General features: G+C 36.6%; 4 protein-coding genes across 8 annotated transcripts; 1 reads left to right on the top strand and 3 right to left on the bottom strand.

The window, feature by feature from the left end:
- Positions 1-1,827: 1,827 nt before the first annotated feature.
- LOC147472883 (endoglucanase 9-like) lies at positions 1,828-2,942 on the bottom strand. Its single transcript, XM_086588108.1, has 3 exons — positions 2,779-2,942; positions 2,524-2,696; positions 1,828-2,449 (listed from the first exon to the last, which is right to left on the bottom strand). Exons 1-3 carry the CDS (start codon positions 2,825-2,827, stop codon positions 2,051-2,053), a joined length of 621 nt encoding a protein of 206 aa, XP_086444234.1. The 5' UTR covers positions 2,828-2,942; the 3' UTR covers positions 1,828-2,050.
- Positions 2,943-7,122: 4,180 nt separating this feature from the next.
- On the top strand, positions 7,123-8,602 carry LOC147472882 (glycine-rich protein). 2 transcript variants are annotated; one of them, XM_086588089.1, is made up of 3 exons: positions 7,123-7,501; positions 7,894-8,062; positions 8,281-8,602. In XM_086588089.1, exons 1-3 carry the CDS (start codon positions 7,222-7,224, stop codon positions 8,372-8,374), a joined length of 543 nt encoding a protein of 180 aa, XP_086444215.1. In that variant the 5' UTR covers positions 7,123-7,221; the 3' UTR covers positions 8,375-8,602. The 2 variants fall into 2 exon arrangements, with proteins under 2 accessions (XP_086444215.1, XP_086444214.1); XM_086588088.1 differs by having other exon boundaries at positions 7,261-7,501; positions 7,888-8,062.
- A 593-nt stretch (positions 8,603-9,195) lies between these two features.
- On the bottom strand, positions 9,196-19,098 carry LOC147472881 (tetratricopeptide repeat (TPR)-containing protein). 4 transcript variants are annotated; one of them, XR_015210649.1, is made up of 18 exons: positions 18,797-19,098; positions 18,598-18,712; positions 18,351-18,458; positions 18,061-18,245; positions 17,500-17,695; positions 16,342-16,599; positions 15,691-15,837; positions 15,438-15,516; positions 14,707-14,820; positions 14,441-14,610; positions 13,656-13,774; positions 12,906-13,029; positions 12,723-12,794; positions 12,495-12,621; positions 11,958-12,072; positions 10,760-10,946; positions 10,569-10,681; positions 9,196-9,649 (listed from the first exon to the last, which is right to left on the bottom strand). XR_015210649.1 is itself a non-coding variant. In XM_086588079.1 (18 exons), exons 1-18 carry the CDS (start codon positions 19,096-19,098, stop codon positions 9,383-9,385), a joined length of 2,802 nt encoding a protein of 933 aa, XP_086444205.1. In that variant the 3' UTR covers positions 9,196-9,382. The 4 variants fall into 4 exon arrangements, 3 of the variants coding, with proteins under 3 accessions (XP_086444205.1, XP_086444206.1, XP_086444207.1); XM_086588079.1 differs by having other exon boundaries at positions 10,756-10,946; XM_086588080.1 differs by having other exon boundaries at positions 10,756-10,946; positions 12,723-12,791.
- Positions 19,099-19,495: 397 nt separating this feature from the next.
- Positions 19,496-22,620, bottom strand: LOC147472880 (protein BEARSKIN2-like). Its single transcript, XM_086588085.1, has 3 exons — positions 22,363-22,620; positions 21,155-21,435; positions 19,496-20,454 (listed from the first exon to the last, which is right to left on the bottom strand). Exons 1-3 carry the CDS (start codon positions 22,523-22,525, stop codon positions 19,789-19,791), a joined length of 1,110 nt encoding a protein of 369 aa, XP_086444211.1. The 5' UTR covers positions 22,526-22,620; the 3' UTR covers positions 19,496-19,788.
- Positions 22,621-23,964: the final 1,344 nt, after the last annotated feature.

Here is a 23,964-nt window from a genome sequence, read left to right as displayed (position 1 = left end):
AGATCGGGTGGATTTGGGACGGTGTGGGGGTACTGGGCTTGTTTTGCACCCCCGGCGGCACTAAGGTTTTCTGAGCTCCCAAACCAAGGAGGCCTTGTAAGCGCTACGAGCACCTCCTTATATCTCTACACTATCCCTCCATAAGGACACAACCAATATAAACTTAAGAGTCTTAAGTTTAGTAACCAATGCTGACTAAAGCCCCCACATTAGAGTGTAGTAGATACAAAAGGTCATGGGTTCAAACCCATGAGGACACAAATTCATTCACATTTCCAACAAAATGTGATTATCGTTTTAGTAGGAGAAGGATTCCCATTTTAATAGGGAGAAATCCCTATTTTTTTTCTTTCTTTTCTTGGTATTGTAAATAAAGTTGGACTCTCTTGCATTCATTTACGTGGAATTTTAGAATTGTATTGGATGTGAGCTTTAATATTGTTATTGTTTTGATTGGAGAAAAGAATTCCCATTTTACTTGAAATATATGTCTTAATTGTGCTTGAACAACCAGTTTTTTAGTAGTATGAAGGAAGGATTCTATTTTAACAATTGACTTAATCTAGAAGTGTGATTCTCATTTTCATAAGAGAATGATTGTCGTTTTAATTAATAGGAGATTTAATTACCGTTTTTTATTCCTTTTTTTCTTAGTATTGTAATTTGTAAACAAAGTTGAACTCTCTCAATTTACATGGAATTTTTAAAAATATATTGAGTGCGAGCTTTATTATTAATATATATATAGCTATATATAGATTTGTTTTAAACTATAAAATAAAATATATGCATCATTTATTATTATCTTTTTTCATTCTCATAAATAAAAGGAAAAATAAAGCTTGGTCATGATGCTACTAGTAATATGGATATATTTGTAGGTTTTCCCTCCATGAAGATCCACGCGGAGGCAAAAAGAAATTGTGTTGATGAAGTTCTTTGTAAAGACGACTCTGGATGTGGGTCGAATTGCTTTGAATGTACCGGGAAATGTCAGAAAGGTCGATGTGAATGTGTGACATCCATGGGCTTACTTGAGAAGATGGTGACACTAGTACATCCTGATGCTGACGATCAGTGCAATTGCAAAGTAGCTACAGAATGCATACTAACATGTTGCGATAATGATGACGTGGCTTGCCTGGAAGGTCGCTGTCACTGTTTGTAGTAGTTTTTGTTGAGGTTATATGGGCTTTGATAGGTTGTCGAAAAAAATAATATGGGCTTCGATCCAATAAATAAAAATTTGTTGTATGGCTTCTTTTTTTCACTTGCAAAAATTATTCAAACTAAAAAGACTCTGCGTTGAAACCAAGTACCATATGGTCTGGGATAGATCAAACTGGCAATAGCTGAAGTTCTCCCGAGAACTCACTGGATCATAGGTAATGGTAAGAAAATTGATATTTTGAGGGATAACTGGGTACATGGACAATCTTTACAGCATATGATCATGAACCTGAGTAGTGATATATTTTGAAAGGATGTATAACTACACTTGATCTGATCATACATGACAATGAATGGAGAATTCCAAATGAGTTGCAATTTCTATTGTCTGAGCATGGGATTGACATTCACTCCGATCCCTCAAAAACCTAACAGTTCATATAATCCTCTAGAATACTGATGGACTGCTCAACCTGGTTACACTTTTGGTACATCTGGAAAGAAATTGGAACAGAAATAGAAAAGGAAAAATCAATTTGGTCGAAACACCTTAATAGCACTTTTTGATATATTTGAACCTGGAGTTGTGTAATAATCAACAATCAACAAAAACAAGGGAAGTGAAAATCACTAAGCAGTAAATGTAACAACCAATGGTTACACACAAAGTACTAAATCTCCATAAATTTCGAAGAAAACCCTCAAGAATCCCAGAATGAAATGGTACATATATCGCAACATGGGTTAACATAGTTTTTGTTTAAAATAGTACAACTTATAGAAATATATGATCCAATTTGCAGGTTGCTTTTAATCAAAACTTCCAGAAATATCAATATCATAGTTGAAGTAGTAATATCATAATTTGCAGGTAACTCTATCAAGGCTTCCATGGAGCAGGAGGTGGTGGGGCAGTTGGAAACATGGGTGGAACTGCAGAGAATATGGTATTTTTATCAATCCCAGTTCGGTCACCCGACAAAGCCACAAGTGCAGCCACCAGACCTGCATTGCCTGCAAGCGTGGGCTCAGTGTAGTTGTAGTTAGTACGTACATCACGAAATTCATCATTCTTGTCCGGGCCTGCAACCATGGCTCCAACAACTATGTTGGGATTAGGCTTCGGACTATCTCTCCACTTCCATCCTCCTTTACAATTATATATAACCCTGTTATTTGGTATCGATGCTCCTCTATGATGAACGTGCTTTGGATAAAGATTACCGAAACCTACAACATAGCTCATTTTTCGAGGATTCTCACCAAGGATATAATTGATCTGCCAAAATCCAAATAACATAGCTCATCAGAGATCACCTGATAAAGTGGGTTTGAAATGAGGGGGTTACACACCTGGGTTTTGGCAAATTCCCGTAGCACTTCTATTGAGTAAAAATTGGGTCCACAATACCATCCTGGTGTATCTGCAGCTTCAAGATAATCACTGTATAGTGTAGCTAGAAAGGCAGCATTGACAACATATTGAAGGGGCTGCGGCCTTCCATGGTTTAGTTGTATTAAACCACCTGCGACAATTTAACAGTAAACATGAGGTAAGACATTAGACAATACCAACAATATGGGAAAATAAAACAGATATTGACAAACCTTTAGTTCTATTGAAGCTTGTGAAAACAGGTAAGTATGAGCACATCATTATCTCAGAACTTCTGTGCAATATGAGGAGAATATCCTCAGCTGGATGACCCGGGCTGAGGAAAAGTCTCAACCGGTTCAGCAGAACCTGCACGAAGGAGAACTTTTTGTCCCACCTTGGGGGTAATACTAGTTACCCCCAGAATTTAAAGCTCCACGGGTTCATCAGTTTGGCATTTTTCCAATGCTCCAACTTCTCCTCTTCTGCATTGTCCTTTTGACTTTGTAATTCACGTTTGCTGCAAGATAAGAGAGACAAATATTGATGTCTCTGTACGGAATACTAAAGAGAGGAGAAAGATTTCTATTCCATAATGCATTAGGTCTACAGTTCATATCTTGGAATATGTCAGAAGGCGAAATAATATAGAAATTGTTAGGATGCTTAAACAACAAAAGGCTCACATATAAACCGGCCACAAAAACAGAGCAGGAGACCCAAGACCGACAAACAACCTCAACACAAGGTTGGATCTATTTCATTAAGAAATTGTTATATATGAGTAGTTACATTTCTGGGCATTGAAGAACATGAGGGCCTTGTGGAGAGCGAGAGTGTAGTTGTCCGGGGGAGGGTGGGAGTGGTGATGGCGAGGAGGTACCTTGTCAATTATTATGACTCCTGAGATGATTATAACTGCTGCAATCATGGTGATGGCGAGGAACCTGCCCCCGAAAGCCTTCTGGCCTCTCTCCACCTCAGAGTGGAGGATCCACTCTGAGGTGGAGAGGAACGAGAAGGCTTTCGGGGGCAGGTTCCTCGCCATCACCATGATTGCAGCAGTTGTACTCATCTCAGGAGTCATAATAATTGAAAAGGTGCCTCCACCTCCTCCGCTATTGATAAGAGTCTTCTCATTTTTTATTTTTTTTTATATTTTTTTGAGATGAAACAACCAACCACGAGGGGGCATTCTTAAAGCACTCTGTTACTAAAAACTCACAAATGTTTTTCTTACTACAACAAAGAAGATTCCACCAATTCCAGAAATTTCCTAGTTGAACACAACTGTTTAAACTTTTTTTTTTTTTTTTGTTTTTTTAAAATAAATTAATCTTAGCATAGAGAAGTGAGAATTGTTCATTTCTTTTAAAAAGAAATAAATTGTTAAAATACCAGAAAAGCTGTAACCCTCTCTGCCTGCGTCTCTCTCTCGCGCCTTCTTTTGTTTTGAATCCTTTTCATTTTCTTCTTTGTTTTTATGGCTATTATTACCAAGCCCACGTGTGCATAAAAACTCCTCCCACTTTAGTTGAGTGGAGGTTGATTGTATTTTACACAAGGTCCTGTATTGGGCACTCACCAAATTCGATTGGGCAGCCTCCAGTCCAAGCCCAAGCCCACCATGAAGCCCAATATACCCCCAGCTTAAAAAAACAGAAAAACAACAAGTCGAACCAGTTATCTTCATCCTCTCCTGCCGTCTCTTTCCATTTTTTTTTTTTTTGGGAATCTATCCAGATCCATCAAGCATTCCCCATGTTTATTCGGTCAAGCTTGACTGGTCTACAAGTAGGGATGCTATTTGAGGCATAGGCAGTCAAGCTTCTGTATGTTCCGTATATTCGGTTCTCTCTTAAGCTAATCACAATTTGGTCAGTCTTGGCTCATGTTGCAAGGCTAACGTGCTTGAGCGCGCACCTTATGTTACAAACTTAATTGATTTTTTGGTGTAATTGGAGTGTAATCGTCATTATCCTGATGTTTTGGTGATGGGTCAAGGCTATGGCATATGCTACATGTGACTGATTCGCCATATTATCGTCTAATGGAAGAAATTCGAGTGTTGGAGGAAACCAAGGCAATTATTGTTTGAAAAAGTTGAACGAATTAAAAAGGTCATTTTGTATATAACTATCTTACAAGGACTTATCCCACTTTATATTTTTTTTGTTTTTTACATGGAGAAGTTTGTTCATTAGTTGTATATAATAAGTTAATACAAGATTTTGAGTTTTTGAATTGTAACATTAGAGGATCGTTTTGAATTATGTAATTGAAAATATAATTTGTGTTTGGTTTTGTTTTAAATTTGATGTATAGTTTGTTTTAACAAAATATAAATAAATTTACATTTGTGTTTGGCCTTAATTGTTTTTGTCAAGGATATGAAAATGACAAAAAACAAAATGAATTTTTCAATTTTTTAGTACCCGACCCCTCCAAACGTTGATGGTTTCCAAAAGCTCGCCCTTCAAATTGCATGAGGGCTTTAAAATTGAAGATTTTTGACCCATATCGCTTAAATTTTAAAAATCCTTGAGGGGTTTTATCTCAAACGACATCACTATGGCTCTTAATCTCGATGATATGGCGATTGACTATTCGAAAACAGACACTCAAACGATACGACCATCTAACTCGAAATACAAACAAAAATCCAAGCGACCGCTTCAACGCCGCTTGACTTGTTGTTGGGCTTCAAAATTTATAAAATATATATATTTTTTAGAAAATGGCAAACTTGTAATATTTCTGTTTTTTTCAGGGTGAGTGCCCGATGAAACTACCTTTACACAAACATAGATTCTGCCCGAGAATGTGGGAAGGGATCTTCGGCTTTGTCTTGTAAACACTAATCAAAAAAAAGAGGTTTAAGATTTTTGCCCGAAATCTGACCGATCATGTATGTAGTCTCATGTAGTGAGGGGTGGGCATATAAGGGCCAATATTAAAATTGTGAAAAAAAAACCTCACCTCAACCCCTATTTACATGAATTAAACCCAATAGCAAGATTGATTACAAACTTAAACTAGCATTTAAAATGATAATCTTGTTATTTAATTCACTAAATTAATTATCACGCCCAAATAATAGATTTTCTTAAATCTAGACTTTGGTTAATATTCTTAATTAATAATTTGACTAAAATTTGTAAGATAATAAAATTCAAAATAAAATTTCGTTATTAGGTTTTATCCAACTTTCATGTATTCCATGAATCAATAAAAATGTATATGAGACTAAAAATATGATCAAATGTGTTGTAGATTATAGAATAACTTGTGTATTGATTAGTTTAACTTAATTAAAAACTTCATTTACCATATAACAAAGATCATATCACATTAAATTGAACTATATTTTATTAAAGTTTATACAAATGGAACAAGAATACTGAATTCATATCCAATTGGGATTCAAAAATTTGTTATTTTAAACTAGATTTTTCATGTAACGATTGAGGATCCTACACAAAACACCTAACTTATGGGGCAATATACTTTTCATTTTTGCTATTTATACAATTACATATTTTTAACAAAATATAAATAAATTTTTAGAAAAATTAAGAACCTTAATTAGGTTTGTGACTATTGAGGGTAAGTTGAGGGCCATCTTATTCATTTTATACATCTAAGCCCAAACCCTTGCCCTTAAAAGGTTCATTGGGTACTCAAATTGCATGAGGGCTTAAAATTGAAGATTTTTTTGACCCATGGGTCGGACCGGACCAATGATTGAGGGCTTGAGGGTTTTTTACACCCCTAATAACTATGGCTCTTAGTCTCGACTCTCGAGGATTGCTATTGTCCTGCCCACTTAAGGGGGTAGGACCATCCTAGCCCAAATACAAACAAAAGCTATTAGGCAGGTAACGTTTCAACTTTGCCTTTAAAATTTTCATCTAAAGCCGTTCCTGTTGAAAATTTGGGACATCTTACTAGCAAATTTCCAAAGATCATTGGTCCAATCATTTTATATCAAACATAACGTTGAGCTCCAAAGCATAACATAAATGATTTGGACTTTTTTAACAGAATTTAAAATTTTTTTGAAGATCAGTTTGGCAAAATGCCAATGCTGGATACTTGTCCCTCTCCTGCAACCCCTTTTGACTTTGTAATTCACGTCTGCTGCAAGATAAGAGAGACACCAAAGTCTTTTCTCTAGCAAATCAACATGACTTAAACCCAATAGTAAGATTGAACCAAACACCCGAACCAGTACCCAAAACTGAAACAAAAATTTAATTCACTCAAACTTTCACCCAAATTTTAGATTTGATTAAATTAGATCAAGTGTTAGAGTAGTATTCTTAATGAAAATAGTATGAGTTACCATTTGGCAATGGCCGGATTACTAAATAAAATTTCAAGGTTGGATCTATTTCATTAAGAAATTGTTACCAGTTCGGGATTAAATTAGAGTTCAGCAGTTTCAAAAAGACATCTAATAAAGAGCCTATAGCAAAATTTATCATTGAGAGTGATTAAAAAAAATCGCGATTTTCACTCGAAAATAGGCCTTGGACTAATTTCTTGAAATTCAACATTTGGTGGAGAACAAGAGGACAAGTGGACAAGTAGTAGCTCACAGCAGGTGTCGAGTGTTTCAATGTTCACAGTTTCGAACCGGGTCGGGTTTTTTTAGAAAGGCCGAATTGGGGTGTATGGGCTTATTAATTATTATTAAAATGAGCATTGCGCCGCGTGTCATGCTCAAACGCACTCGCAAAGTGGTCGTATTCTCCGTCCCACCGAGTGTTGTTCAGACGACTCTGGGAGAGAGAGAAAGAAAGATGAACGGCAGCAGCAGCAGCAACAACAACGAGGAGAAGGGAATGTTCTGGAAGCTACCAGAACTCAAGACAAAGCAGCTGGGAAAGCTGGGACCTGGTTTTGGTTTCGGCGCCGGCTGTGGTGTCGGTTTCGGCTTCGGTCTCATGGGAGGTACCCATTGTTTTGGAGATATTGTTTATGAAATAGTCAATTGCTGTTAAAAAAAGACTAGTTATTTCGACCAAATGGGGAGTTTCTCATCTACTCCTTGAACTATTTTCAGTTTGGGGTTACAGTGTTTTCACGATTGACATTCAATCAATATATAACTAATTCGACCACTGAGATAATGCTACAGAACATCTTTCTATTAGATAGACGATCAAGTTTAGGAAGCAAGTTACTGATTTTAGTTGCATCAAACCAGAAAAAATTTATCTGATATTAACAAAAGAGTTTACTTTTTTGTTGCGATTACTGACACAAATGAAATTAGGACTTAGTGTCTACTGTACTTCAATGAGTTTGTGGCTGCTGACTTACTATGGTTTCCATAGGTGCAGGTTTAGGTCCAGGGATACCTGGGTTACAGTTTGGATTTGGTATTGGTGCTGGATGTGGAGTTGGTTTAGGATTTGGCTATGGTGTAGGAAGGGGAGTTGCACACGATGAGAGTCGTCGCTACACCAATATTGGAAAGTTATTCCATGGCCCTGGATATCTGCCTTCTCAGTAAGTTTATCTTTTTGAGTTTTGAATTTGTATTAGTTTTGCAATTTTAGTTTCTCAGTAACTTTATCTTTTTGAGTTATGAATACTGTCTTGGGCATTAGCGCTGCCCTGACTGCTCAAAGGGCAATTGAAAGTATCATAGGAACTCTATTTTAAAGGTGTGCACTTATCCATCAGTATGGTCATCTCCAACTCTAGCTTTCTCTTGTCAATTTCAGGGATGAGCTTGGCGTTCTGATTGATGAGCTGGTTGTAAATACCAAGAAGGTAATCAGAGCAACTTCGAGAGAGGTTGAAAAGTGGAGAAGGTGAAGAAACTGCGAGTTTCAACAATTATTTATAAGAAACTTAACCCTCCTTGGTGTATATTTGTTACCATTTTAGCATCTAGCAGCAGTTGCCCAGTGCACAGTGTGTTATGATGATATTGACATTTTTCATTTTCTTTTAAGGACATGTTCCTCATAGCTTTAATTGTTGTCATTAGAGTTCAACACAGTTGATTCCTCTCAGTAAAAGAGAAAGGGTGGTTAAGGTCAAGTCTAGTATGCTATCCGCATATATTCTGAAATTAAACTCTCAAGTTTTCCCTTTATAACATCTACATTTCAGCATATGTTGAGATTGGATTGATGATGGATTATGTTTAGGCCTCTTGTACCTCTAGCAATGAAAAAGACGTACCTCAGTTTTGCAATTGTTGGACATTAGAAATTAGTGGGTTGGCACTATGCATATGATCTCGCATGTGGTTCCATGTATCGCTGCTGGGCATAAACTAAGAGAAAGCTGCCTACAAAACTAGGTCTAGCATGTTTGTGGGTAGAGGAAAAAAAATTGGAGCATAATCAAACAGATTTTCAAATTTTGTAGAACAATGCGCACAAGAATTACTGATCAATCTTGTTTCTCTTTGTAGTCTTCTTTTATTTGAGTATTGTTGGCCATGCATAGATGCGCTGTTAATGGTGATACACTGAAGCCTGAGTATCAAAAAAATGGAAACAATATGTAACCGGTTTCAGAATCTTTTAATCGAGGAAGAAATTAAAGCAGCGAAGTTTTCAGTTTCTACTTTATATTTCATCTGCAGGTACTCTGAAGATTCAGCCAAAATAAAAGAGCCAAACACAGATGAGAATACTTTGTTAACAAACTTGAATTACATGTATACAAGATTTTCACGTACGTAGAAGCCAACATGAGGGCATTCCAATAACTACCTAAAAGAGTGATAAATAGAGACTAATACATAATACAAAATAATAAAATTATGTGCAAACATCTGTAGGATACTGCTCCTCCGGAAACCAAAGTACCTCATGGTGAGCAATGATTTCTAAGGACCTGTCTAGCAAGATCTAAAGCACCGCTTTTCCTGTATATCAGATGCAAATTGTATGCTGCCTCCCTACGAAGGTTGCAATATCCCTGACTATGACTTTGCGGAAGACTTGAATCCTCTATAGGCATTTTAGGAATAGGGTAATCCTTTACTTGAGTTGCAATCACCTTTTCATAATATGAAGCGGCCAAGGTCACAAGGCCAACATGCTGATATGCTCGGGCGATATTATACAAGGCTTCCTGCAAAAGTTTCTACTGTAAATACAAATTTCACATGAAATTAGCAAAAGCCATTTCTTTTTCTTCTATATATATTCATGAATGCGTCTCTCCTCATAGTTATTGAAAATAATGGAGACGAGTGGATTTTTATTAAAACTAGTCCAAGTATTAACCTAAAAAATGCAAAATATGATATTGTGTTTGCCCCCAGCTAGAAAGCAGTTCCTTTCATATATTGTTGACTTGTTGTGCCTCTCATCACCTCGGGCTTATAGAGTGAAGTGGTTCTCAACATTATATCAGAGTGGTAGTTCCATGCACCTGTAGTTAGAATGGGCTTCTTCAGCATCAATACTTTTTACCACTTCACAACAGCGAGAGCTCTTAAAGTAAAGTGGTTCCCAACGTAATCCAACCATTATGGCCTCTAAGTTCAACCATATGGGCAATTCGATCTCTCATCATAAGAGTTAGTTTTTTTTTTTTTTTTGCTAAGTGAGGTGAGAATTGTATTAAGTATAGGAAAAAGGGGAGGGAAATTCCAGAAAGTGAAAGTGTAAAAGAAAGAAAGAAAAAACCAGAATCACAGTGTGATACTGTCTTAGGTAATAGTACTTGAGGGAATGAATTGCAACCCTACTAGGTAGGCCTTCAATACAACACTTCTTCAAGCACCTCACCCATTCAGTCGAATCTAAAGTAAGTACTTGTACAAGCCTCCCATTTATATAACCATGGAGGCTTGCCACGATACAGAAAACGGGACTCAGAAGACATAGTTGTTGCTTTTTGGCCGCTTGATCTTATAAAGTAGTTCTGGTTGGGGAAGGGTTAAATATATTATAATCTTCAAAAGATGGCAAGTAAAAGAGGCTCACTATGCTAAAAACTGAAGTATGGATGGTACAACATTATAAAGAGTTAGACAAAAGTGAACCTGACTGTTATCACTTAAACGCAAGTTATTGTGGAGGAATGCAAATCCTTGTGCAAGACATTGATGTTTATTCTGAAGTCTAAATCCCAGTGCTAAGTTGATCAAAGCAGTTCCTGCAAAGAAAATAGAAAAATTATATCCACAGTCCAGAGTGAAGAAAAAGGGAAGTGATTAACAAGCCTCATACCCACACAGAGATTGATCAAGGGGCTGTCAGGCTGCAGTTTATAAGCTGCGAGATATTTTCTTGCAGCTGACTGGTGCTGGCTGATCATCGTAAACTTATGCCCGGAAATGATAATGGGTGCTACACATTTTGGGTGAGCACGCCTCATATGGATCAAAAACTTTGAAGGTCTTGACAACTTGCTCTCCAATCTAGAACATGAACCAAATCAATTGCAATAGGAATTGGTAATGACTAATAAATTATGTCCATTCTATAGGAATTTATACAGATGGGGAGGGATCCATATACAACACTTTTTATACAACAATTTATACAATGGCCTCCATCTCACTCTACAAATTTACTTACGACTTGATTTTTTGTAGATGTCATCTTCCTTGCAAAAAATGGATTTATTTAGAAATTTCTAAAGATGCCAAAAGGGGGTTGCAAAACTTTAAATCCTAACCGTTAAAATAAATCACATTTTCAAATCAAATTTTGAAAGGGTTAGAGATTTTGGAATGATATGAAATTTTGTGGACGTGATCTCTATAGTGGTAAGATCATACCCACAAAGTATTAACCCTTTGTTCAAGTTATAAAAGGGTGTTGTATAAACTGTTGTATAAAAAGTGTTGTATATGGATCCCTATATATATATAAAAAGCAAATGAAACACATTCTTGATGAGGTTTTATAAGGATCTTGTAAAAATCCATCAACTATACAATTTTTGGCTTTTGTGGTCTAATCAGGATAAAACATGGATCAGTAGAGATTAATAAGAATGTACGTCTATCAATTTCTAAACACAGGATATAGCTGAAGCTCTCTCCTTTGGACTCACTAGCTGTTCCAACAGTGCTGGTAGGAGCAGATGTTTTTCTAGCAGCTTGAGTTTTGAAGTGAATCTCTAACCCAAGAAAGCCACTGGCTTTTACTATCCCGTGTTAGCTTTATTCATAAGACATCTCTTTGGGGAAGCAAAGAGTCTAGCTACTATTGTTGCTTGTTTAGGCGGCACTATTACTTTTGTTGCTTTCTTTACTTGAACAATCATGATCATTAAGTAATGTCTTATGTATGTCTGCAATATTTTTTCTGTTTAACCCCACTTTCTTTACAAAAGAACAAAAATATCGAATGGTCTCTCAAGAAGGTTTTCATATATAAAGCAAATTATATATATCGTACAAAAAAGAAAAGAACCCACGTACCTTGAAATAACTTTGTAGTAGTAGTTCCACGAAGAAATGCTGTTTGGATGTTTCTTAACAGTGGACCGTGCATCTTCACAGGCGTAAGTTGGATCAGAAATATTATATGCAATTTCTGCAAGGAAAGAATATTTTGTTCTTAGACACAGCTAAAAATGTTTAAACATCATATTGCAGCCGCATGCCTGCCTTAATCTGCTACATTGAGGGAATAATAATCAAACCCGACGACAACTATTGTAAAACAACAATGTGAGAAGGAAGCAAATAGCATTTGATGCGAGAGGATTACATGGGAAATAAGTTAATGCACTTCTGATGGACAAGAACTTCAAAAATAGTTCCACGCCAAGGCAGTTCAATAGTTATAAGCAAACGCTTGACTCTTTAGAATGATATAAATAGTGATAAGCAAAGCTACACTAGTACTTCATGTCCAACAATGTCGATCGTGGAAAACTAAGATCACTGAATACACGAGAAATCAGATCTCCACAGAGTTGATGGATTTCAAATGATCAGGGGATTGGGACTTACGAGCTTCAATTGATCGGAGCTCCTCCTTCTTTTCAAAAGATAGTGTACTGAGTGCTAATCTTTGAGTATCTTGTATAATCTTTAGTGCATCCCAATAACGCCGCAACGATGCCAACGCCTTGCAAAGCTACAGATTGTATTCAATGAAAATGTCAAATTATTACTTTAGAAGTGGCAATAAGCATAATTCACAAACACAGGAGTCAAGCAAGAAGAATATATACTAACATCTATAATAAGCTGATAGTGTTCATTGTCCTTCAGAAGATTTGGCAAAGGTGACTCCTTTTGTGCATGCTGCTAGAGACATACTCCAGAACGCGAACCACACAAAGCAAAAGCATATTAAGATCTCAAAAATTAAAAGCAATATCGTAAACGCTTTAATGTGAACCATCAAATATAAGATACCGGAGACTCATTGTCTGAATCGTCACTGTGCCAATCCAACCCAGCCGCCAGTACGGCAGCTTTTTTCTCTTCCTTCAAAGCTGCCTTCTTTTCAAGTGCTTTCTTCGCTCTTGTAGCTTTTAACCTTTATAAGGAGTATCTTGGATGAATAACTTAAGAAAGCAAAATCTTCTTGAAAATAACAAACATGATTGGAATATATCGCAACAAGCATTGTACTGAGAACACCAGGGTCCACGGACATGTTCCATTTTTTATCCCAATAAGGACAAAATGCTTTTAGAAACTACATCTCAAGCACAAGCGACGAGCTACAAAACGCGCAACACACATAGAGCTAATCAGAGTGCCACAGGTCTACCGGTGAAGAACTGAACAAAAAGGATAGGAAATATCCGTAATGCTGGTAAAGAGCCAGTACAAATAAGCGCCTACACCACCCCCCCCCCCCCCCAAACCCAACCCTCTCTCTCTCCTCCAAAAAGATGAACAAAGAGGCACCCCCACCGAGAAACAGTAGACCCACTGTTTCTACACAGAAGCTATTGACTCATATTGACTGACACATGGATTGAACTGACAAGTTCTCCATGACAAATATTGAAGGAACACGTGCTTTTCCATTAGTTGTGTGTGTGTCGTGTGTGCGGACACGGTCGGAGTACAAGTTTCCTTGGTTACAAATCCCCTATACAAGTTTCACACATTTCTGAAGTACCACTAAAAATGAGTTGCAATATTGATACTCACAATTCTGATGGAGCTGCTAGGGGCCTGAAACCACCAAATATAGAATCAATTTGATGATCACCTAATATTTTCACTCTTTCGAAGAGAATGCTTGTCGTGAGCCTTTTCTTTGGTTTGGCCTATTTCATGAAGAAAAAAAATCAACCTCTAATGGACCATAACGAGTATATAAATGACACAAAATAAGAAGAGGATATTAGCAAATTTAAAACTTTGAAGAGCATCAAGTATCCACACAAGAAGGAAAAATAACTTAGCCAGTGTTTACACCATTTCAGCTTTTATTTAAGTCAATCAAACCATCTGCAAGGAATGCAATCATAAATTCTACACTACATCATATAAAAGAAATAAAATTTCATATTCGTGAAGGAATCTTTAAAAAAAGTATGTATTACTCTATATATTAAAAAAAACTGCCAGTAAATCAAGCGTTTGAATACACAATTTTAAGTATAAGGGCTTATGTTGTACTTTTGAGTATAGTATATACGTGGAAGAAGAAACAAGAAGGATGCCCACGGTAAGTTTTCAATTAATCATATTCTACTATACCATGTAAAATGGGGCAATTATAAATAAATAAATATACATAGGGTTGTCGAGCAGACCAATGGGCCGACCTTTACCTTGACACGCTGCCAAAAAAAATAAAATAAAAAATGTGTCGATTTGCAATTGAGTATATGTGTCGTAATTATTTCTTAAGAGGGACATTATGAAGAGAAGGGTTAAAAACCAAGGGATAGAGACTAATAATCTTTTAAGTGAATGCATAACATTACCTTTTGGTTCAAACTTTCAACACTCAATGCTTCAGAAACAGATGGTAAGATTACATCAACAAATTCCTCTAGCATCCCTTTCACATGATAGATTTGGCCAAGTTGCACTCTAATTTTCCCACTAACCCACCATGGCTTAGATTGCCCAACAAATGTGTCGATGGGTGACTCTGGAACATATATTGATAGAAATAAATAAAGTGTGTACCAAAAACAAAATCCAGAAGAAAATGAAAAAAAGACTTCCATTTTCAAACAGCAGTTACCTATATGTTTTGGAGGAGAAAGCAATGAAATGGCCTCATCATCTTTTCCCTCTTCAAGGAGAAGAGAAGCTAAAGTCACACGGGCGTCAATATTATGCTCCATGGTACTCAAAGCTGAACAAGATATGGCTTAGTTTCCGAAGAGACGTACCTCTTTCAAGTTATTGAACTAATACTGAAACTGAAACTACAAGTGTAAAAGGAATCATGCATTTGTGAAAGAAGTAATAGACTTTCTAATCAGGAACTCAACACTATAGATGGGTAAAAGACTATAAGATAATGCAAATGATACCAAAGGCCATCTACGTTACATCTCAAGGAATAAACTATTTCACCCCCACAATCGTATGGGAGATTGATGTGAGCCACAAAAATACAATTTTGTAACTCAAAATAGTAACAACTAGATATTTCAAACGCTTTGGAGGCAAGTCAAAACAATAAAAAACAAGTCCATAGGAAGAAGAAAATTGTTTTCCGCCAGCAACCACACCCCTAGGTGAAAACATTTAAGACAACCCAACATATTTCTTTATGTTGATATTTCTTGAACATTGCTCATTTTGTGCTTTTCCAACATAGAGCCAAATTGAAATTTTCGAACTGCAGCTGCAATACGAATCTCATACATGACCAAACAATTTTGTCTTCCAAAATGAGTACAAAGAGATACTATAAATTTGCACATTGAAGTTCAGTCAATAAGAACTTGAGAAGGCTGATCGCACCTTTATAGTAAAATGAAATTGCTTGTGCTCTTTCTGATAAGGATAAATAGCATTTAGCAATTTTCAGATGTAAAATCCCCTGCATGAGTTCAAATGCAAAAGCATTCAACAACAAAATTTTCCACTGCATTTCATTGCAAATCAAGATCCCCATGCTGTATTATACAATAAATCATCTTTTATCCCATTATTATCTCAATGTCAAAATCAACTACTACGTCAAGCAAGTAGAACTTTGCTGCAATCTCCTTACCTTGACACGCTCACTGTTCCCTTCTAGCAAGAAATAGTACTTCAGAGCAAGTTGATGGTGGCCAAAGCTCATAAGAGTGTCTGCAGCTTCTATGATTAAGTTAGCAACATCATCAGCACATTCCACTTGTAGATATCCAAAAAGAATCTACACAACAATTTTACCATATTCACTGTTAGGGTTGATATTACCTTAGATAATATAAAATCATTTATGGTGTATATAAGATTCCAGCATTTGATCATTTACATGTGAAAAAAATTAAATAAATAAATAAAAATACTAAACCACCGACTTTTAAGATGTCCAAGAAAGTAGGAGTGGCCATATCAAAGCTGCCAACAAGGACAGCCCATCTCCAAACAAGTTGTCAGTCGAACACTATTAAACGTATCAGATACATAAACACACAAAATTTTAGTATTTCTATTATCAAGGGTGAATGTGTCCAACGCTATGCACTCACAGACGAGAATAACAGACGTGTTTGTGTCATTATTTGCTGTATTATCCATGTAATCATGAACATCACAAATACTTAACCAAGCTATCATATAGAAGGAAGAAACAACATAACAGTAACAATGGTAACACTTCCAGAACCAAACCAATGTTAAGAATAGATGTGTTCAAAAGCAATGTAAAACAAACCTCAGCCTCCTCGATATTTCCCAGATGAACTTGGCAAATTCCAGCCTTGACAGTTAGATCTATAGGCAATTGCATTTGGGAACAGTAAAATGAGCGTGCCTGCTCAATCTGCTGAATGGCTTTAAGATGAGCATTGTTTTCCATGTGTATGGCAACTAGAAGATTAACCACAGTAAAATCAGTATCCTTCGGGTGATCTTTCATATAATCCTCTAGAATACTGATGGACTGCTCAACCTGGTTACACTTTTGGTACATCTGGAAAGAAATTGGAACAGAAAAAGAAAGGGAAAAATCAATTTGGTCGAAACACCTTAATAGCACTTTTTGATATATTTGAACCTGGAGTTGTGTAATAATCAACAATCAACAAAAACAAGGGAAGTGAAAATCACTAAGCAGTAAATGTAACAACCAATGGTTGCACACAAAGTACTAAATCTCCATAAATTTCGAAGAAAGCCCTCAAGAATTCCAGAATGAAATGGTATATATATAGCAACATGGGTTAACATAGTTTTTGTTTAAAATAGTACAACTTATAGAAATATATGATCCAATTTGCAGGTTACTTTTAATCAAAACTTCCAGAAATATCAATATCATAGTTGAAGTAGTAAACTTGAAACCTCGACTTTGGATGAAAAACAGATAAACTAGCACTTTTCTAAAATTCTGCAGTTTAGAGAATTCAAGACCTACTAAAGAGATCCATTTAATTCGGAGTTCGGGAGTTCTCTAGTCCCAGTAACAATCTCGAACTTATGTCAGCTTTCTCGTTCTTTATCCTATTTACTCTATAAGGTGTAAATGCATCAGATCTATTGATTTTTTTTTTCTGCAGAGCTGAGCGGAAATCAATTGTGTTGTAATTACTTCTATAACTTTTAGTTAATATGTTGATTTTACCAAGGAGAAATTCTTTGGGGATGTACCAAACATTCTGAATAAAATCCAATGTTCATTCTTTTTACCGTGGAGAATTTTTTTTGGGGGATGTTTAACCAAAGCTATAGCAGAAGAGGATGTGAAGCGACATACATAGCAACACCATGTACACATCAGCAAAGTTAAGCAAAGTATGGGAGTTTTCACATTAAGAGAAAAAAAAAAGAAGAGAGACTGTAAGGTACCAATACACATGTCAAACAACCAAACCTTTGCTGCCATCTTGACTGCAACTACATTTTCTGGACAGAGTTTTACAATGTGGTGATATGATTCGGCAGCTTTTTGATGATCTCCGAGCTCAACATAAAGTGTTGCACGATTAAATCTAAGGCCTATATCTTCTGGATCAGACTTTATTGCTTTTGAAAGGCAGTATGTGGCTTGACCAACATTACCCTGCTCTCTGCATAACAGAGCATATAAGCAGATTGAAAAAATAGGAAGCAAAGAACTTTCTTATTAGAGAGAGAAAGGTAGCAACAAGCAAGCATATCCAGCATGGCTTAAACATTTAGAATCAGCCAATATATCGTCTGATTTTCAAATATCATGGGATTCTAAGCGTATTTTAATGGTCAAAGTCGTCCAATAATTGCTTACATATGCTAGTATATCGAACAAAAGCATTGATATTCCTAAGCAATGTCCACAAGTTACTTGAGAAAAATAGAAGAATGTAATAATACACAAGCAAAAGATGTGATATTTACCTAACCCATTCTGAAGACTACGCGATTTAAAAATAATACGCAAATGGAAAAAACTCACATTGACAAAGCGACGAGTCTCTTCCACAGAGATGCATGATCCTTGGGTGCCAAATGAGCTGCAAGCATGTAGAAATTCATAGCTTTTTTCTCATCTCCAATCTCTTCATATACAAGACCAAGTGTATGGTAGGTTTCAGACAAATTCGGTGCAAGCATAACAACCTCTTTCAGCACATTGATGGCCTAGTTCTCCAAGTAAATTGCACATTGGTTACAATGCCGAGAAAACTAACTCCTATGATGCATAAATTATATGTTTAAACGAGGTTACAAAATGCGGAAACTTACTTCTTCATACTGTCCTTTAGCATAAAAAATATTAGCTTCCCCAAGTTTTGTATTGACTTCAGAGCTAAGCTTGTTTTTAGACCCCTTGCGTCTGCCTCTTTTCTTAGGCTGTATAAAGAAAACAAAGTCTTGTAATCTCATTAATAAATGCAGACAAAATAAGACGTAATTGAAATGAAACCATAATATTTAAATAAACAGAAATTTATATATGGTTGGCAATGTATTTAAGATGAAGATGGGATACCTTCCTTGACTTTCTTCGTCTTCTTCGGCAGCCCAAATTCATACCTTCCATAATTTCATCAATGCTTTTAAGAACAGATTCGTCCAGTCTAGACTTCTTTGCAGACCCAGCATCACTGTAAAAGAAACTCTACATGGTAAAAGACTCTCAAGTTGTAATGTGTGGGGAAAAAACAAGAAAGAAAGAGGAAGAAGAATACGTTTTGGTAGTAAGTGCTTTGCGCTTTTTGTCGGCAAGAGCTTCGTACTCGAGGCGTTCGAATTGCTGATAAGGCTGAGTTCCAAAGGCATCATCCTCTGTGAAATCTAAAGGGTTCATCTCTCCTTGGAAGGTAAGCTTGTATTCTTCTTCTTCTTCTTCTTCTTCCTCCTCTTCTTCTTCTTCGTCTTGTTCATCTTCATCTTCATCTTCTTCTTCTTCGGAGTGGTAGGAATCCATATTATTACCGTTAATATTATCCTCAACAACAAGAGCAGCAGCCTCTTTTTCTTCTTCACTCATCGCGCGCAGAGACAGGAATGCCCGGTGGGTTTTACATTTTCAGATGCTACTTTGGTTTTTAACGGGCTCTACTACTTAGCCCGGCCCAGATGGGCTCTGTTCTGGGCTGCTTATTTTTTAGATGGGTACCCAATCCGCCCAATCTACTGTTTGTTTGTTTGTTTTTTATTTTTTTAAAACCTGTTTTAAATGAAATCAGTAACTTTTTAATGCTAGGAGGTTCGATTTCTAGACTTTTGATATCATCACCCAAAAATTTTACCAATTTTACTAGTTGGCACTTGGCACTGCCTCCACGAATTGTTTTGCTGGGTGATGGTTTGAATGCTTTGCATGCTCAACAGCTCAAGAAATCCACAAAAAAAAAACAAAACTCACGCACACACACACACCGTCATTCGGTATTATATTTTCTTTAGAAACTGGACCGAGAAAATATATTTTACCACATAAAATGACATAAAATACCACAATGAGAAAGTGTAATAGAGGGTGGAAGAAAGCCCAAAATCATTTCTCCTGCCCCTTAAACAAATTACAAACTTCACTAATTACAATAATCGAATTAAAATAGATGCGTAAGAAGAAATGGATGTGGATTCAATATTGGTACACTAGTATAGTATGCTGGACTAGCTAGTTGGCTCTAGTCCAGTCGGTTAAGTACGTACTTGGAATGAAAACGACACGTTATTTTGCATATCCCCAAAAATCCATCTCTCCGCGGATGGAAAGCTGCTGATTGATTTGGTTTACTGATGATGCATTTGTTGCATCCTCAAATCTCACCACGCCTTTGGAAGAATCTTCAGCACCAAGCTGATGGGGAGTTACTAGACGGTCAAGCATCGTCCAGTCATTTAGGCCTACGTCTCTTTCTCCAGCTACCATTTGTTGAGACTCATTGTCTATTCCAGCTCCCTGCTCACATGGTTGGTATTGAACTTGTCCTCCTGCAACGAGGCTTTCACTCCCACTGTCACAGTTATCCCTTTGGTTTGATAATAGCTGCGGGTCATAACCAATCGGCTTGTTGTTGTGTGGTTGGAGAATTAAGGTTTGAGGTTGCAAATTCGAGTAGTGAATACTACTGTCTGGATGATTAATAGTAGTGTAGTGTAGGCCAAGCTCTGGCTTGTAGAGGTCAAAGGTATGCTGGTTCATGTGTTGTACACGGTTTGCATACTGAGTGTGACTGTCCCTAGTGAGGAGGGCAAGAGCTTGGTTGTTGCTTGATGCATTGTTCATGAGTTGGTGTGTCGTTGTACCCTGCATGCTGGTTCCGCCCTCACTACCACCACCAATTTTGAATAAGTTCTTCTTCTTGAACACACGACATACAACCCATCCATCCTCCTGCAGTACCAAAAGCTAAAATTAAAAGCTACGGGACAATTCAGAGGCAGTTGAATTGAAACCGAAGATGGACTACTAGTCTACTACTATAATTAAGCACCGTATGCAACTTGTTACTAGTTAGTAGCTTAAATAGTACGTCCACATGAAAAGGGTCCAGGACTCACCATCTTACCATTCTCATGGATATGTATCGTAAATAAAATAATATCAACTACACAGAAGTCAACTTAAATACACTAATTGATCGATCATAGCTAGTGTATAAAACTAGTAAACTATAATCAATATTTCTTAATTACCTAGACGACCAATCAGTACTCTATTTCTTTTATATGTATATATAAATGTAGAGTTCGAGCACTAAATGTTAAGGTTTTTATCGCCTTGCTGTACTGTAGAACAGTAGAAGGGAGAGTATGCGGGGAAACCTATCAATAAGTTTTAATTCATATATGCGATAACATAAATACTGCAACAATATCTAATCAAATAAAAAAAATATGCTTTTTTTTCAGAAACGAATAGTGTTAAACTTTTAGTAAACTTTAGACCAATCAAGAAGAAAATCACACTTGGTCCAGGGCAGCCCCTGGCATATGCCACATGAAATGAATGAACATGCAACACAATCTATCGTTTACTATTGAAGAAAGTCAAATTATGAACAAGCTAGACTTTTCAGTTTTGATTATCTTACACTTCCACTGTTTCCTTGATAATCATCGGTATCTTCTAGTCGATATTCATGCATGATCCAATCAGTCTTTTGGCCATGAGGGGCTCTACCTCGGTAGAATACCAGTGTCTTCCTCATTCCAATCTTCTTAAAGCTGTTCCTAATACATTTATCTCTCCCAGTCGCCTTCCAAAATCCAGCATTCGTAGCTCTATTCGTTCTTGATCCCGTTGGATACTTCCTGTCCTTGTGACTGAAGAAATACCACTCGTTTTGGGGTGTAGACCCAATCCTGCATCTTTCTGTGAACCAAGAAATGTCACCATTTAATGGGTTAATTTATTTGGTACATTGATTCTGTTGATGTCTACTTACATTAAAATTCAAAAGAAAAACCAAAAATCAGAAAAATAAAAAAATAAAAATTATGGTCTAAATTTTTTGCAATAATGGAGGCTTAGGCCTCACTACTATCGCCTCAACGAACACTTCAAGAACGCCTCACACATTGAAGCGTAGACTTCCAGTGCGTAAACGCCTTACTCATCGCCAGAGTTTGCACGCCTTGGAGTAGACCTCAAACGCCCTTTTAAAACAATGCCATTTAGTATACCAAAAATCTTTCTCGCATGCAATTAACTAAGTCTTATCATACAGTTATCATTTCTTAACATTGATTGCTTTTAAGTTTTAACGACTGAAACTAGAATTTTATTCACCAGAAACTGATGTGGAATACGAGAACATGAACAAGATAACACCTGCTTCGAGTCTAACGACTGGAACTACTTGAAGTACTAAAACTGACAGTGGAAGTTTTAATCTCACAAGAGATCTCATCTCACAAAACGTACATACAACTACAAAATATCCAAGCCATCAAAATGCTAATAGATTAGGAAGAGTGACAAAATCAATTTTTCATGAGTTTTAACCTCAGAAAAGTAGAAAAACATAAATAAGATCCAATTTCAGCTACGTTAAGCAAATAAATAAATAAGAAGACATTAAAGTGTTCCGGCCAAAATGAATATGAAAACAGCACAAAGAAGCTAGGACCTACTTTTCCTAAACTGATTAGCACGCATATAATAGGCATATACTGATATACTTTACGAGTAACAATCCTTTACAAGTTTTGAAATACAAGGAGGTACGAAAAACTGTTGGATTGAATAATTAAGCACTGCTTGAGCTTCATTCTGTAATTAACGTATTTAATTAATTACCTTGCAAGTCCCATGGTTCAATCTTGTTCAAGTCTACTTCTCTGATCACCTCCAAATCAAACTTTTGAAAAGAGATCTTCTTTCTCAAATAGTAATAAAGTAGCTCTTCATCGGTCGGGTGGAAGCGGAATCCTGGTGGAACTCCACCATTTGAGGACGCCATAGTTTTTAAATTTTGCTTAAGATATTACTCCCTATGCTCTTCTCTTATTCCTTAACCGTTATTGTTAAACTCTTGCTTTGATGAATTAAAACACAGAGAACAAACATGAACGAGAACCAACCATCTTTACGTGGGGATCACAACCTTGTATATATATACATACAACACACATCACAAGTGTGTCACTGAAAACTCAAATGCATGTAAGTATGTGATTTCAAAAAGTTGACGCCGAGTACGACGCCGGAGGACTAGGCTAAAGATATCGTAAAAAGCAAGTCAAGGGAATGAGACTAAGAAGGAATTAGAGTGATTGTTTAGTAGTTATTTTAAGTGATAAACGATCCCGATGAAATAACAAGTAATTTAATTATGAGATTGTGGATTGTTTTCGAAGCAAAAGAGCTTGGAAACAGCTACTATGTATTATTAACCAACCATTCATTGGGATCTTCCCTTCTGGACGGCTCATATTCATATTAGTACTTTAGTGCTAACAACTAATTTCAATCTGCATTTTATTAATTTATTATCTAACGAAGAAATTATAAGGTACTTGTACTGAAGACTGATCAATGAACTTTATGTCAGTTTTATATGTGTTTCTGATCCAAAATCATATCATGTTGGCTTGGTAGTTCAATTGTTTTCTTTCAGTATGGTTGATATGAGGCACCGGCAGAGAAACGATACCTCCACCAGCGTAGTTGGTCAATGGCCCCAGAAATTTCTTGAATTTCTCGCAATATAAGATTTTCAGATCTTTTTTACCATTTTTCATTTTCCTACACACTTGGCACTTGCAAGATCTCTACTTTCTAGTTGGACTGTTGGAGTGTCCTTGGGGAACCTCAATACCTTTTCAAACGTTGTATACTGTAGAGTTAAAGAACTTTGTATGAGAATTATACAGTAAATCATATAATTAATTAGGTTGATATGATCTTGGTCAAAAACAGACCTGCATCCAGAAAACTCTTTTTGCTAGTACTCTGGAATTGCTTGGTGCAGTGATATGGGACAGTGGGAGAGAGATGGATGCTTTCAATGCATTGCATATATGACACATACTGTAAGCGAGGTTCCTATAGAAAAAAAAAAGATACTGTAAAACGAGGGGAAATGGGATTGGTTAGTTTCACGAGGGCAGTACCCAATTGAAATTCAAATGAGGACCTTTAGAAAGGAGAAAGACGGTGAGATCTATTTTCGCATTAATATTAGCAAAACAGCAAAAGAAAGGTAAATGTCTGTAGTAACGCAAGCTCTGTAGAACCGGGTGCAGCCAGACTGGTGTCATTTATATGGTTATAGCCTTATAAGTGATACGATAAGAAATACAGTTGGAGACGCAGCCGCCATAGCCTGAGCTTGGGCATGTGGGGACGGACGACTTACAGGTTATTTTTTTTTGGTATATTAGTTGATTCAGTTGCACG

The sequence above is a fragment of the Coptis chinensis genome, unplaced genomic scaffold, assembly GCF_015680905.1.
Source record: "Coptis chinensis isolate HL-2020 unplaced genomic scaffold, ASM1568090v1 utg653_pilon_pilon, whole genome shotgun sequence".
Classification (NCBI taxonomy): Eukaryota; Viridiplantae; Streptophyta; class Magnoliopsida; order Ranunculales; family Ranunculaceae; genus Coptis; species Coptis chinensis.
The sequence above is the reverse complement of the archived record's forward strand: the minus strand, read 5'-3'. Positions and strand labels throughout refer to the sequence as shown.